At 43.0% G+C, this 14,805-nt stretch overlaps 1 protein-coding gene across 2 annotated transcripts; it reads left to right on the top strand.

Moving 5' to 3' along the window:
* The first annotated feature begins 2,083 nt into the window (after nucleotides 1-2,083).
* Nucleotides 2,084-13,641, top strand: CFAP161 (cilia and flagella associated protein 161). 2 transcript variants are annotated; one of them, XM_057724575.1, is made up of 7 exons: nucleotides 2,124-2,207; nucleotides 3,049-3,138; nucleotides 3,641-3,873; nucleotides 5,114-5,198; nucleotides 9,466-9,624; nucleotides 12,612-12,685; nucleotides 13,086-13,323. In XM_057724575.1, the coding sequence occupies exons 1-7, from the start codon at nucleotides 2,139-2,141 to the stop codon at nucleotides 13,321-13,323; spliced, it is 948 nt and encodes a 315-aa protein (XP_057580558.1). In that variant the 5' UTR covers nucleotides 2,124-2,138. The 2 variants fall into 2 exon arrangements, with proteins under 2 accessions (XP_057580559.1, XP_057580558.1); XM_057724576.1 differs by lacking the exon at nucleotides 9,466-9,624 and having other exon boundaries at nucleotides 2,084-2,207; nucleotides 13,086-13,641.
* Nucleotides 13,642-14,805: the final 1,164 nt, after the last annotated feature.

Raw genomic sequence — 14,805 nt, 5'->3', positions numbered from 1 at the left:
CTTTACAAGAAATACCAACAATTCTTCAGGTGGAAAGCAAGTAATACCAGGCTGTAACTGGTATCCACAGGAAAAAATAAAGAGCACCAGTAAACATAATTGTGTATATAATTTACAAAAAAGTATAATTGCACATTTTTAATCCTGACTGCTTTAAGAAGCAATTGAATAAAGCAACATATATGTATTTCTATTGCTGAGCCTGTAACATACAGAAGTGTACTATACTTTTTAAAAAAATATTTATTTATTTTTAATTATTTATTTATTTATTTTTTATTTTTGGCTGTGTCGGGCCTTCGATGCTGCAAGCGGGATCTTCGTCTCGGCATGAGGGACCTTTCATTGCTGCATGCAGTCTCTTTGCTTCAGTGCATGGGATTCTCTCCAGTTGTGGTGTGCCTGTTTTCTCTTCTCTAGTTATGGCACATGGGTTCCAGAGCTTGTGAGCTCTGTAGTTTGTAGCATGCAGGCTCTCTAGTTGAGGTGTGGACTTAGTTGCCCTGCAGCATGTGGGATCTTAGTTCCCTGGCCAGGGATCAAATCCGCGTCTCCTGCATTGCAGGATGGGTTCTTTACCACTGGACCACTAGGGAAGTCCCCAAGTGTACTATACTTGACCATAATAGCACAAAGAAAATAGGTGAGATCAAAGCTATTTTGGTGTAAGGACTTAAGCAAATAATGAATCATTAGAACCTTAATAAATCATATAGAGACCAAAGTTGCCTTATCATACTCCCAATTTTACAAGGAATATGGAAATGAAGAGAAAAAACATGGACTTTGAAGTCAGAAAATCTGAGCTAAGTCCTTGCATTGAGCAACTGTTAGCAGTCTGAACTTGGATAAGGCACTAGCATCTTTGAGTCTCAGCTTCTTGATATATCAAGTACAGTTAGCGGTAGAATATCTGACCTACCTTCTTTGTCCCATTTATCCTTTTGAAGGCTCCTAGCATGTGGCGCTATACTGACAAAGCTCGTGGATTCACAAATGTGTGAAAATGTTCGCATTTGTATCCCAAGATGCAGCCTGCCAGCTTAAATCCAAGTTCATCTCCAAAGTCCTCTTCCCTCAATCACCACCTACACATCTCCTGACTCTCATTCTCACCATCCCCCAAGGCAGAAATGAATCTTTCTTTAAGCACCTATGGCCCTTCATCCATACATCTTTAATTGCACTCGTTCCATTCTTTCTGAAGTGATTTGTTTTCATGAACTCTCTTCTCTTTTAGACTGGCATTGCTGAAGGGAAGAAAGGTCCCTGTGTCTTTGATTTCTGTCCTGTCTTAGTATACACCAAATAAAGGTGCATTCAATCAGCATCAAGCCCTGGGGACTCCTGCAGTAACTGTTTACCCTTCCTACTCACAAAATTATATTTGGTTTAAAAAATGTTGGCTCCAGCATATTCCGGTTTTATCAAGACGTCTTCCAAATCATAGGCTTGTCCTTGCACTTGGTATCTGGGGGAGGAAGGAGGAATGCTGTAAAGTCTGTGAAAATAAGAACCACTTCGGAAACATATAAACACAAATAGGCTAACATGACATATTTCTTATTTTGGAGGCGGTGAAAATTTTGAGTAATTCTCTCCTCCTCCTTCTTTCTATGTTATTTTGGTTACCAAATTTCTACATTGAGCCTGTATTGTTTTATGATTAGGATGAAATGGCTGCTTGCTGATTATAAAAATAGGCTGCAAGCAAGCTATATTTCCATTTCAAAGCTCCTCTTTGCTCCCCTTCAAAGCAAGGGATACCTTACTTAAAGGCAATTTTCGTTTAGATTCTAAGAGAAAAAAAAAGTTTAAAATTTCTCTCTAGCGAGCATTTAGGACAATGAGGTCTGTAGGCTCGCGTTTTGTCTCTCGCCTGCTTTGCAATGAAACTCAAGAAAAACCTAAGGGTGGAAGTGAGGTGGGGTTGGGTCGGGGGGTGGGGGTGCGGGGGAGTGTGTGACAGCCCCTAGAGTGGGGCTGCGCCCCAGCCCTGCGCGACTCGTGTGTCGCCACTTATTGGCTAGCAGGGTCCGGGACCTTGGCCAATCGCAGGGGGCCGGGTCGTCATGGCGACGGGCACGCTAACACAGGCACTGTGCCCCGGAAGCTTGTTCGTGGGAGAGCTGGGGACGATGGCGCAGAACCTTTACGGTCCAGGAGTCCGGATGGGCAACTGGAACGAGGACGTCTACCTGGAGGAGGTACGGAGGGCGTGGCCGGGCACGGCCCACCCACTGCCTGGGGACTCGTAAGCCTGGCCTAAGTTCCCGCCCCTACTTTGAGCATCCCAAGCCTCCTTTCGCACCCAGCACGCACCCAATGTCCCTAAAATCCCACCTCCCTCTGAACGCCCTAAGAATCTCACTAGCTGTCCCGCAGGTCTCACGCCCTTCTACTCTTTACGCGCGTCTCTCGGCCTCCCAAACTCTCAAGGCCCCCGCCTGTGTCTCTCCCTTAGTCTAAAGCCCCACTAAATTCCCTCTGTTCCTTAGAGACTTACAGTCTCAGCAGCTGCGGTCCACGTGAGCAGGCAGGCTCTAAGCAGAAATACTGCCCCCATCCCCACCTTGTCACACATCCCCTCCTCAGCATCCCTGTAGCATCCCTTCTACTGACCTAATACTCACTGCTTATGGTGGTATTAACAAGACCCTGGGCCATCCTTTTATGGAACTAGGAACTAGTTGGGTGGGGAGACACTTTCGGTGTCCATCATCATACAGCAGAGACCTCAGTACAGGGGGGACATATGACCTCCAAATGTCACTCATCATGGTCACTGGTTGGAGTAATTACTGGTGATATTTCTTTTTTGTGTCTTTAACATTTTTTCTAAACATTCCACAGTGAAATAAAAAAGTAGTGCTAAAAAGGTAATGCTAAAAAAAAGGTCTCCTGTTCCCTTATGCTCACATTTCTTTTTAAACTCTCAAATTTTGCTTTTTCAACTTGACATGCTTTGGACCTAAAAGCTCTCAGTATCTGTATTATTCAGGACTATTGTTGACCCTTTGGGTTTCACTCATTTTTCTCTTTGACCAGGAGCTCATGAAAGACTTCTTAGCAAAGAGGGATAAGGGACAACTTCTCATACAGAGAAACAGAAGACTAAAAGAGAATCTTTTGAGACCGGTAATTTTAAATTCAAGCGTTGTTTTCAAAAGTCTATCAAGTTAGGTGTGAGAATATGTTAAGAAAGCAAAAATTCCATAAGTGAGTTGTCATTTGGAAATTACCAATTTTTCTCTTTAGATAACCACAATGTTTAAAATTCCCTAAGATTTTAGAAACATGAGAAGTTTGCCTGCATTTTCCAAATTAAGAAATGAATAGATTGATGCATAAGGAAAATGTCCTTTAGTTGGTGCTCAAGACAATTTCAAGGAATGTTGAATAAATTAATAATGGAATCAACCCATGTGATTTTTCATCAGCTTTGTTTTACTTTGTTTGGGATTATCAAGGGCTTCAATTTGGCAAATTGGGAGCAGATTGGTGGCAGGAAAAGGAAGAGTAACTATTTGAAGAAATTCAAATCAATGCCGTCTTAAAATAGGGTACATCTGCTGTGGCCTCAGCACTGGGTGTGAAGGAATTGCAGGGTTTGTTTGAAAAACTCCTATTTAAATTGCAGATGCAGCTTTCTATATCTGAAGATGGATACATTCACTATGGCGACAAAGTGATGCTTGTGAATCCTGACCATCATGAGACAGAAGCTGATCTGTTTCTGGGCGGGGACCTGAGCTTGTGTATGACTCCGGATGAAATTAAAGCCCATCTGAGTGATGAATTAGAGGTGCCCTGTGGCCTGAGCGCAGCTCCAACCAAGATCCCGGTTGGCAGAAACACTTTTACCATTTTGTGGTAAAGATACTTTAATTTTAGGCTCATTTTCGTCATAAATATCTGTTTTCACTTGCAGCTTAAGGATCCCCTGGGATTAGAGCAGTGCTGATTGGAGGCAAAAGTTCTGCGAACATTCTCTGTGATTCTCATCTTGCTTTCTTATCTTGAGAATGATTGTCAAGCTGCCTTTACAATCCTTTTACCTTAAACATCAGGATAATGGGTGATTTAATTTCAATTCACATCAGGATAATGGGTAATTTGAGTTCAATTCAAAATGCTTAATTCAAAAGTATTGAATCCAGGGAATTAAATTCAGATTCTGCCTAGAAGCAAAGTGGGTTTTCCTAATAGCATTTCATAATGCTTTGAGCTCGTTTGAGTGTTTTCATTGCTTGTAATGTTGCTATGTTATTTCGATATCAGAAATATATAGTTAAATGCAAGGTGGCAGTATGTGGGGATTTGCTAGTTTAAAATTAATTGTCCACTAAAAATGTACTTGAATTTTTGGAGATGCACATTTAAATCTTTAGAGAATAGATACGTAATTACAACTAAAAGTCATTGCTTTCAGTTTGTTACTAAACTATGATAGCAAGTTTATATGACAGGGATATAACCAGTCTTTTAAGTCTTTAGATTTTTTTGAATACAGATAATTTATGTTCAAACAGCTAAAAACTGATCACAATTTCTGTTTCCTGGAAGATTAAGAAAGGGGGAGTGTACTGAATGTTTCCAAATTTGTTACCTTGCTTCTCTCTAAAGATGTTAGTGTATGGGGATTTGAGGTGTAGAAATGGGAATACAGTCAATAATATAATAATAATTTTAAATGGCAACAGATGGTAACTAGGTTTATCAGGGGGATCATCTCATAACGTATACATATCGCATCACGATGTATACACTTAAAACTACATATAACATATATCAGCTGTACTTCAATTAACAAAAGACGTCAGTGGACTTGGACCAGTTGGTTGGTGTAGGACAGTATGACGTGCTCAGTCCACCCTAGGCTCACAAAGTGGGAACGCTCTGTATTCCTACCGTCTTGGAAGGCAGTGAGTGAATAAGGTGCCAGCCAGACTTGAAGGCCAAAAGAAAAGACCTTTGGTTAGTGACTTACTCAGTTATGGTCTATGAATAGCCATCATTAAGAAAATTATAAACAAAAGTGCATATACAAAAAATAGAGTGGAGGATGATCCTAATACAGAGAATTTACATCATATTCATTCTCCACCGACAGTGCAGCTGGAGAGACCATCGGTCAGGTCCTTAGATACGGGCAGAACTTTCGCCTCGGGATAGCAGGAGGATTTGCAGGCAGAATGGTGAGTCATCAGGTTGCACGTCTACTTTGGACCAGTCATTTTTGTTTCCGTGTGGGCTAATGGCTACTGACTGAAGTGGACAGAGAACTCTACGGGCATGGGTTCCACCTCTGGCCTCATTATGGTGTCAGCTTCCAGCTTTTCCAAGGCATTTTGGGGCCAATTCTTTCTAACTGGACGAATTGCAAAACCACCACCTTAAAAGCTAAAGAGTAAGGGAAAAAAGAAAATCCTTCTGCAATGCAGCTGGTGAAAAGCAAAAATTTATACCACCTCCACTTGTAAGTTAAATGATCGAATTATATAATAATAATCTGACAGCTGTTTAATGTCACCAGTGCTAGCACATTTGCATAAACCGGGGAGGATAAGTCTTTGATCTTTACCTCCACCTTGGGGATTAGGTGGTATAATAGAACCAGATAAATCTGGATTTGAATTTCAGCTGAGATGCATACCTTTGGGATAGGATAGAACTTTGAGTAAGTTATTTAACCTTTTTGAGTCTTTCTCATCTATAAAATGGAGATTATTATACCTTACTACGTGTTTAAGTGCTTCACATATATTAACTCATTTATGCCTCCCAATCTTTAAACTGGAGACTATTTTACTCCTGTTTTACTGATGGGGAAACTGAGGCACAGCAAGTTACATGATTTTGCTCCAAGTCACTTGGCTGCTAAGTGGCAGAGCTGGTATTATATAACATTTTTCACTGAAGCGAAGATTCCATTTCTGTATGTTGTGGCATCATCATCACCATCATCCGCGTTATTATTTTTGTACCATTAAGAAATAAATGCTGGCAATTAAACTGTGATGCCCCGTGGATGGGGAGCTGCAGCCTGATTTTAAATATGGAAAGTAGAGGACACACCCAGTTGTTGAAAGAGGAGAGTAAATCGTCACTGTCTTATCCAGAGAGTAGCTCTGCTAACATTTTGGTTTATTTTATTCTGTAAAGGGAAAATCTTAAAATATATGGAAAACTACAAGCATTACAACATTTAGGTGTTATGTTTTTCTTTTCTTTTTTGTCTCTCTCTCTTTTTCTTTGGCTTCTTTCCCCACCTCTCCCTTCCACCTCTTCTCTCCTTCTCTTTCCTGTATAGCATCTGCTCTTTGCCTGTTTATTGACTTGGGCTTAAATATCTGCTTTTCCACAGATTATAAAAATTTGTCATGTTTGTTGCTAATATTTTCTCTCATTTGTTAACTTGGCTTTTAAATTGTCATTGTTCTAATCGATTTTTGAGTAAAATCTGTCAGTGCTTCTCTTTGTAATTCCTTCCATTGCTCAGAGCCTTTGAAGCCTGCTCCAAAGATATGATAAAAAGAATAACTTGTAGTAATTTTCAGATGTCCACATTTGAACTATTGCTTAAGTTTATTCTTTCATCCACATGGGATTTATGTTGATAAAGGCCTTTATGTGAACATCTAAATTTCCCCCAAATGACTAGTCAGTCGTATCTGTGTTTTCTTTTTTTTTTAATTGTTGCTGTTATTTTATTTTATTTTTTTAAATTTTACTTACTTATTTATTTATTTATTTATTTAATTGGCTGTGTTGGGTCTTTGTTGCTGCGCGCGGGCTTTCTTTAGTTGCGGTGAGTAGGGGCTACTCTTCATTGTGGTGCACGGCCTTCTCATTGCCGTGGCTTCTCTTGTTGCAGAGCATGGGCTCTAGGCACATGGGCTTTGGTAGTTGCAGCACATGGGCTCAATAGTTGTGGCTCACAGGCTCTAAAGCACAGGCTCAATTGTTGTGGCACATGGGCTTAGTTGCTCCACGGTGTGTGGGATCTTCCTGGAGCAGGGATTGAACCTGTGTCCCCTGCATTGGCAGGCAGATCCTTAACCACTGCGCCATCTAGGAAGCCCCCTGTGTTATTTCTTGAATAATTATTCCTTTCTTCACTGCCACATGCTGTATACATTAAATTATTTTTTTATAAATTTATTTATTAGCTGCGTTGGGTCTTCATTGCCGCACACAGGCTTTCTCTAGTTGCAGTGGGCAGGGGCTACTCTTCATTGCAGTGTGCAGGCTTCTCATTGCAGTGGCTTCTCTTGTTGCAGAGCACAGCTCTATGTTCGTGGGCTTCAGTAGTTGTGGCACGTGGGCTCAATAGTTGTGGCTCGCGGGCTCTAGAGCACAGGCTCAGTAGTTGTGGCGCACGGGCTTAGTTACTCTGAGGCATGTGGGATCTCCCTGGACCAGCAATCGAACCTGTGTCCCCTGCATTGGCAGGCAGATTCTTAACCACTGCGCCACCAGGGAAGTCCCACATTAAATTATTATACATGGCTGTTTCTGCGCTTCCTATTTGGATCCGTTGAACTGGAGTTGTCTATTTTTATTCCAGGACATTTTGACAACTTGTAGAAGCTCATTACACTTTTGTCTGAATTATGTTAGGAATTAATCTTTCAGTTAAATGTAATAATAATGTTTTTCAAGTCCCTCTGTCCCTGTGGGGGGCAAATCACTTGGTATTTTGATTGGCATTGTAAAATTAAGTGAATTCACATATTTAGTAGCTTTACAATATTTGTTCTACTAAGATGTCTATTTCTTCAATTATTCTTTTCTATCTGTCAGTAAAGTTTTGTGCTTTCCTTCACATGGATCTGACACTGCTCTTGTCAAGGTTATTCCTTGGTACCTTCTATTTTGGAAGCTACTGAAGGTAGGTAGGTCCTTTTGACAGTTGTAGCAACAATAGAAGAAACACATTGATTTTTACACTCACCTTTGATGAAATCACTTGCTCTTTTGAATTCTAGTTGATTCTCTTATGACTGGTAGGTAGACAGTCATCTCATCTTCAAATTATGACAATTTTATCTCTTCTCAGATTCTCGTACCTCTTATTTCTGTTTCTTGTCTTTGAATTAGCAGGCACTTTCAGGATATTTATGAAAAATCTGGTGATGGTAGCCTTGTAGATTTGTTCCTGATTGTATTATTATTTTTCTTTATATGAACAAAGCAACATTTGTGGTTTGGGATAGATATTATTTTCCGTTTGCTCTGAAAGGCCCTGTCATTCTCCCCATCAGCCAGGCCAAACCCATAGTGTTTCTTGGACCGATTTTTCTTTCCCGCTGACATCCAGCTCCAGCTAGTTGTCAGGTCCCCATGGCCCTTCCCTCATAATCAGTTTGGCCCATCTTTGCATTCCCAATGCTGGTACCTCAGTCCATGCCCCCATTACTTAATCCCATAAGTCTATTCTGACTTCATCTCATACTAGCAGGGTGCTGTTAGGTTGATCCTTTAAAAGCTCAGCTCTGCTCACCTCCCATCTCCATTGAAAAGTCAGTAGCAGCCACCCCACTGCCCTCTGCATTAAGTGCTGCTGTTCGCTGTGGCATTTAAGGCTCTCTGTAATATGTCCCCACCCTCCCTGCCCACGCTCATCCCCTCGGGCTCCCTGGCACCATATCACCTCCTCCTCGGAGTCTTCCCTGAGCCCCCGGGAGAGCATGTGTTCCCACCTCTCCCCTCCTATGGCTCTTTGCATCCCTGCTGGACCCCATACCTTACAGATGCTTCCAATTTCTAGACTCAGTCATCTCTCCTGTTAGTTGGAAACCTTCTTGAGGGCAGTTACTCATTTCTGCCTTCCCCAGTGCGCTTCATGGTACAGCTTTGCATAGAAGAGGTGTTTAAAACGAAAACCAAGCAAAATATGCAGAAACAACCGCCAGGTTCAGGGCGAAGGCGGATCACTAAACAGCTAACAAGGAACTAACATTATGGACTTTTCAGCAAGATGAGGTCCTCCTTGGCAAAGTTACAGGCAGCCAGAGAGCTGATAGAAGTTCCAAGTGTGGACATCAATTCCAGAAGGGCCGAGGAGACCCCCTTGGAGGCTCACATACGAATATCAGCTGTGCTGGTGCTGGCTTTAAGAGTGCTTCACTTCATGCAATAAGTTTCATGCAGCATTGTTTATAATGCATAAAATATTGATCCAGGCCCGATGCTCTGAAAAGGAGGAGAAGGAGAGGGAGGCTGGGTTTGGTATTCCAAGGAAAGGAAAGCAGCTGGAGGTGACGTGATGGCGGGTGGTCTCAGCCCCTGAGATGGCCTTTCTGAGGTAGAGGAAAGTTGAATGTTCTCATATAATCAGTAAGAACAGGGTTTTGAAAACTGCTTATGAACACACCGGCCGTCTAGCCAGTTGACTGCTCCCTACTTCCCCGGCTTCTCAGATACCTATGATGGAGTCCATCTGCTTGCTCTCACTTTCAGTTATATTTATCAAGTGACCACAGGACCCTCATGAGGTCGTCTAAGAGGTCTTGGCTCCAGGAGGCGTACCTGACAGATGAGGACTCCTACCTGAACTGCTGGCAGGCTGCCTTCCCTGACCCCCAGCTACGCCTGGAATACGAAGGCTTTCCTGTCCCGGTGAGCACAGCCTGGGGAAGACGACGTGTGCGTCGATGCTGTGAAGTAGATGCGATTTACTCCTGCGTGTAAAACGGAGGCTTGTCAGGGCTCCGAAGCCTTATATGCCTTCCTTATGCACTTTCTCTCTCTCTCTTTCATTTCTTTTTTTCTTTAATATTATTTATTTATTTATTTATTTATTTTTAAAATTTTTGGCCATGCCGTGCGGCATGTGGGATCTTAGTTCCCCTACCAGGGATCACACCCGTGGCCCCTGCATTGGGAGTGCAGAGCCTTAACCACTGGACTGCCCTCTTTTTCATTTCTATCTCAGGTTGCTTGGGAGGCACTTTTTGGCCTGGTGGCAGCATCCTGTCTTGGTGCTTCTCGACTTAGCTATGAATCGAATCACCTACGGAGCTTTATAAAAATACAGAGCTATATAAAAGAAGCCCTGCCCCTGAGATCAGGCTGAGAACCACTACCCTGAGATTGTAAGGATGATAACACTGCCTTCTTTCATGCCTCTGTTAAGTCCTCATTTCTAAAGAGACTGGGTAATCTGGGGGAAGTGAAGGACAGGGCAGGGCAGGCACGCAGGAGAGCACATTGCTGGGCGTTTTCTCAGGAGCCTGGGCCCTGTGGATGGGAGCATAGTTCTGGGTGGGAAGGCAGGTCTGGTGGGTGCAGAGCTGTTTCAAGGACCAGAGGCTATGCTACTTGCATAGACATCCAGCAGACGGAGACTGAGGAGTTGTTAGAGGTTATTGCCAGGAAGGACTTAAAGAGTTAACTTTCTGGAAAGTTATTGCCAGGAAGGACTTAAAGAGTTGGCCATCCAGGAAGGGATCCCCAGTTACCAGCCACTCGGAATCCACCCAACACCGTGGGCTTCTCTCCTGCGCTCTGCAGGCAGACACAGTATTTGCAAGGGTCTTTCTTGCACGGAGAATATACACGTGGTCTGCAATGACACACGCTCAACAGATTTCCTCTCTTCCGCTGGCCTTTGCCAAGTTTTGCTGTCCTTGGAATTGCCTCTCATTCCCATGATTTAAACTGTCAGTATCTCAGCTTCATTATCTGTAAAATGGGAATAGATGAGGATGCCTAACTTAGGAGGTTTTGTGAGGATAAATGGTTAGTACATTTACAGTGCTTAGTAGAAAAGTGCAAAAAAAGAAGAGTGGATATATGTAAAACTGATTCACTTTGCTGTACACCTGAAACTAATGCAACATTGTAAATCAACCATACTCCAAAAAAAAGAAGAAAAAAAAAGAAAAAGAAAAGAAAGAAAGAAAGAAAAGTGCCTGGCTAAGAAGGCACTCTCGTGTTCATCATTGCTAATTTAGTGGTGGTGGTTGTTCTATTGTTGAGGATGTTGTTCTATTGTTGTTGACGTTGAGGAGCTCAGGTGCCAGGAGCTCGTTTCGCCATTGCTAACTCAGTCCACAGCCCGAGGCAGGTCTCTGAGCCTCACTCAGACACATCTGCGGAATGGGACACTTCATACCTGTCCAGTTGCTGTCCACACGTCAGTGCCCTCAGGTCAGAGACCATCAGGAGCACCTGGGGCCAAACAGGTTGGCTTTATTACTTGTCGCATGATGGAGAACACACACCATGGGAAACCGTGGGATGTCATAGTAAGAGGCTGTCAGGAAGGACAAGTTATAGAATTGGGGCTGTGGTTGTGTGGTGGGAGCTCCCCCAGAACAAAGTAACACTAGGGCCAGGAGGCCATAACTCAACTAGAAAAATATGCAGTAGGATCCTGCCATTATCTTTATGTGCCCATTAACTCTGAAGGCCCTCTTGCATGGTTCCTGCATAAATCTGTTGCTATGTAGCTCCTGCCTAACTCTGTAACTTAGCAATGGCCCAGAGGCCATAGAAGGAGAAGTACCCAATCAGGTTATACACTCCTTTGCCTGTTACCTTATTTGGGAGACAAAAAAATTCCAAAGTATAGGAGTTTAATGAAAGTATATAAGGGGGTGTCCCGCTGTGTTTGGGGCTCAGCCTTTGAATTTGAATCTGCTGAGCCTGTGCCAGTGCAATAAACATTGCTTCCTCGGTGTCCTGTCTGCCGCTGCTGATTCCTGCTACAGTTGGAAGATTTTAGGGAGGGTCTCAGGAAGTGGGGCTTTGCCCTGGATTGGTTGCTGTCAAGAAGCAGGGGTGTCTCAATACATCTCATCTATAGAGGGCAGGCCAGAGCATGGCGAAAGCTGTCATGAGTAAGGAAGCAGCAGTCACTCCTATTCTCTGGGAGAAGAGGACATCTGGCATTTTGTGGCTTGGACAGCGGTCATGTTTGTGCTGTGTTCAGATATGATTACAAAGTGCTCTTCTTTTTGTCTTGAACCATCATGGTCACAGTGTGGCCTTGTCTGATGTGGTCATTGTGTGAAAATGATTATATTCCACAGGCGAACACTAAGGCATAGCCCTGGGTGCCAGGCCAGCTCCCGGAAGTCAGGGGCTGCTTTTCTCTGTCTCACACCACTTTTAGCTTACATGAGTCAGCATGTTGAAATAACATGCCTTTTACTTTCTGATTATAAACAATATATGCTCACTTATGGGAAGTCAGAAAAGTACAGAAAGTAATGTGACTATTACCAGTAATTCTACCTTCTAAAGAAAGCCACCGATATCATTTCTTTTCCCATGCATGTGTTTTTTTAAAAATTTTAATTTTAATTTTTTTAAAAGACTAGGACATCAGGAATATTCTTATATTTTCTACTTAAAAACAACACTGACCATATTTCAAGCTGTCAAAGACCTTCTCCTACATGACTTTAAATGATTGTATAATGTTGCATCATATGTGTATCTATAATAATGTATTTATTAATCTATCATGGTTTGGCTTCTAGGGTATTCTCTCTCTCTATATATATATATGAATATATACTATATTTCCAAATTTTTGCTTTTGGGAAACCGGAGGCCTTAATTCATAATTCAAATAATATATTTCTTTATCTTTAAAGGCAAATGCAAAAATTCTTATCCATCACTGCCACACGAATCGGGGGCTGGTGGCACACCGGCATCTTTTCTTAAGGTATTGTATAGCAGGGGACAGCAGAATGCCATGCGGGACAGCAGGGTCAATGAATATAGGCAAAGAAGCTCAATTTAAAGAGGATGGCCACACACACAGAAAGTCCTTGGATGACGAAATAATGCCACACAGACCTTTGATGGGGTCAAAGCTCCTATTAGAGCCCCTTCTATTATACAAGTCTTTCCCCATAGAGGACCTCAGCTATGTGGGATCCCATACACCTGGTTCTTGCCTAAAGAGGGTGAGTCTTGCTGGCACACACAACGTGTTTTAGAGACCCCCCCCCCCAAGGGCTTTATGTAGCAGTCTGCCGAATTAGGCGCTTTGAGATGAATTTAACACTTTACTGAGAGTTGTAATTCCATTTCCAACCAGTGTTAATTCTTTCTTGCCCCAGTACCTATTTCGGAAAGGAAGCAGAGGTCGCTGCTCACACATATCTGGATTCACACAGAGTTGAAAAGCTGAAGAACCATTGGATGTTGGTGACTGGCAGTCCCAGGAAGGACTCGTCCACCTTGTTGGCCCTGCCTAAGCCGCCGGCGGAGGACACCCGCGCCCTGGAGCAGGCGGCGGACCCGCACCCCGGGGCCAGGAGCGCACCCGGCGCGCGTGCGTGCCCTCCCCCAATGTAGCTTTACGGGAAATCCATCTTGGTCGTGCCTCAAGCTACCCTTAGGGAAGGCAGAGAACTCTCTGAACATTGTATTAAAACAAAGGCTATATTCAGATTATTAAATTAACGGTGGAGGTCTGGGACACAGGAAAAAAGAAAAAACTTGCCTTGGGCCTTAGCTCAGAAATGATATTTGAAGGTAACAGACAATATTCCTTTGTTGATGACCAACTTCTGAAGACTCAGCTTCCTTTATTTAGATCCTATGTAGCAGCAGCTTCTATAAGGACAGTGTTACTTTTTAAAGCTATGTCTGTGTAATAAAGCTATCGGAACTGTCCTGAATTTGTGGCGCCACTCTTTTCCCCCTCTGTACAATGTACTAAGAAATTAAAAATGGGTAGCTGTGGACTTGTGGCGTTACCTTAAACATTTTCCCTCTTCTATTTTTGTGTCTTCCTGTGGCTGGGGGGTGGGAGGTGGGGGTTGGTTGTCAAGACCTCTATTTGACCAGTCCATTATTTTGTCATGATTTTCATATTGCAGAATCTCCTTATCTTTGAATCCACGCCTAATAGCGGCATTCACGTCATCGGACAAAATAAATATATATCCTTCCATGTGTTTGTCCATCTATTCATTCTTTGTCGAGTATCGAGCGCCTATGACGTGTAAGGTTTTATAATGGGATGAAGTTATGCCCAACCCAGGAAGTAAAGGTGAGGGCTAAGGCTGGTTCGTATTTAAATACCGTCGGACCTCCGAATCTGCAGTTTTGCATCCGCGGATTCAACCAACCGCGGAACATGTAGTGTTAAGTGTAAGGTGCACGGGTGGTTGAATCTGCGGATGCAGAACCCGCAGATACGGAAGCTGGGTTAAGGATTTGAACATCCTAGGATTTTGGTATACTCGGGGGCCCTGGAACCAATCCCCGCGGTTACCTACTGATGAAACCCAGAGGAGGAAAGTAAGTCACAGGTTATGTACATGCCTTTTGAATAGATGCAGCTTCAAGCCAATGTGGCTTGACCCTCTTCAGGGAGGCTTGCATTTGCCGTCAAGCGCGGTAGGAGTTAGGCGGTGGTTCCTGGCCTTGGCTGTGCGCTGGATTCAACTGGAGAACTTTAGCAATTACTTATGCCTGGCCTTAGCCCAAAAATTCTGAGTGAATGGTCTGGGATGCAGCCAGGGCATCGAGCATTTTCTGTGTTCTTCAGATGGCTCTGATGTACTGCCAGAGTTGGGACCTACTGCTTCAGGAGGTGGAGGAGGAAGCAGTGGTTCCTCGAGGGTTGTCAGGAAAGGCTTTTCTCAGTGGGTCATTAAATCAGAATTTCTGGGATGGGGTTTTAAAAATACAGATGTTTGGGCCTGTCTCTGGAGATTCTTATTTAACTGATTTGGATTGGAGTTTAGGTATTAGCATTTTAAAAAACTCGCTGCTTTTTAAGAAAACTAATTAATTAATTAATTATTTTTATTTTTGGCTGTATTGGGT

The sequence above is a fragment of the Hippopotamus amphibius genome, chromosome 2, assembly GCF_030028045.1.
Source record: "Hippopotamus amphibius kiboko isolate mHipAmp2 chromosome 2, mHipAmp2.hap2, whole genome shotgun sequence".
NCBI lineage: Eukaryota > Metazoa > Chordata > Mammalia > Artiodactyla > Hippopotamidae > Hippopotamus > Hippopotamus amphibius.
Note: the sequence above shows the minus strand (reverse complement) of the source record. Positions and strands in the feature narration are given on the sequence as shown.

Coding starts and splice junctions, on each gene's coding strand:
- CFAP161 (XM_057724575.1), top strand. CDS start 2,139: ATGGCGCAGAACCTTTACGGTCCAGGAGTCCGGATGGGCAACTGGAAC. Junction 3,874..5,113: donor AACACTTTTACCATTTTGTG/GTAAAGATACTT, acceptor CTCCACCGACAG/TGCAGCTGGAGAGACCATCG. Junction 9,625..12,611: donor ACGAAGGCTTTCCTGTCCCG/GTGAGCACAGCC, acceptor TTATCTTTAAAG/GCAAATGCAAAAATTCTTAT.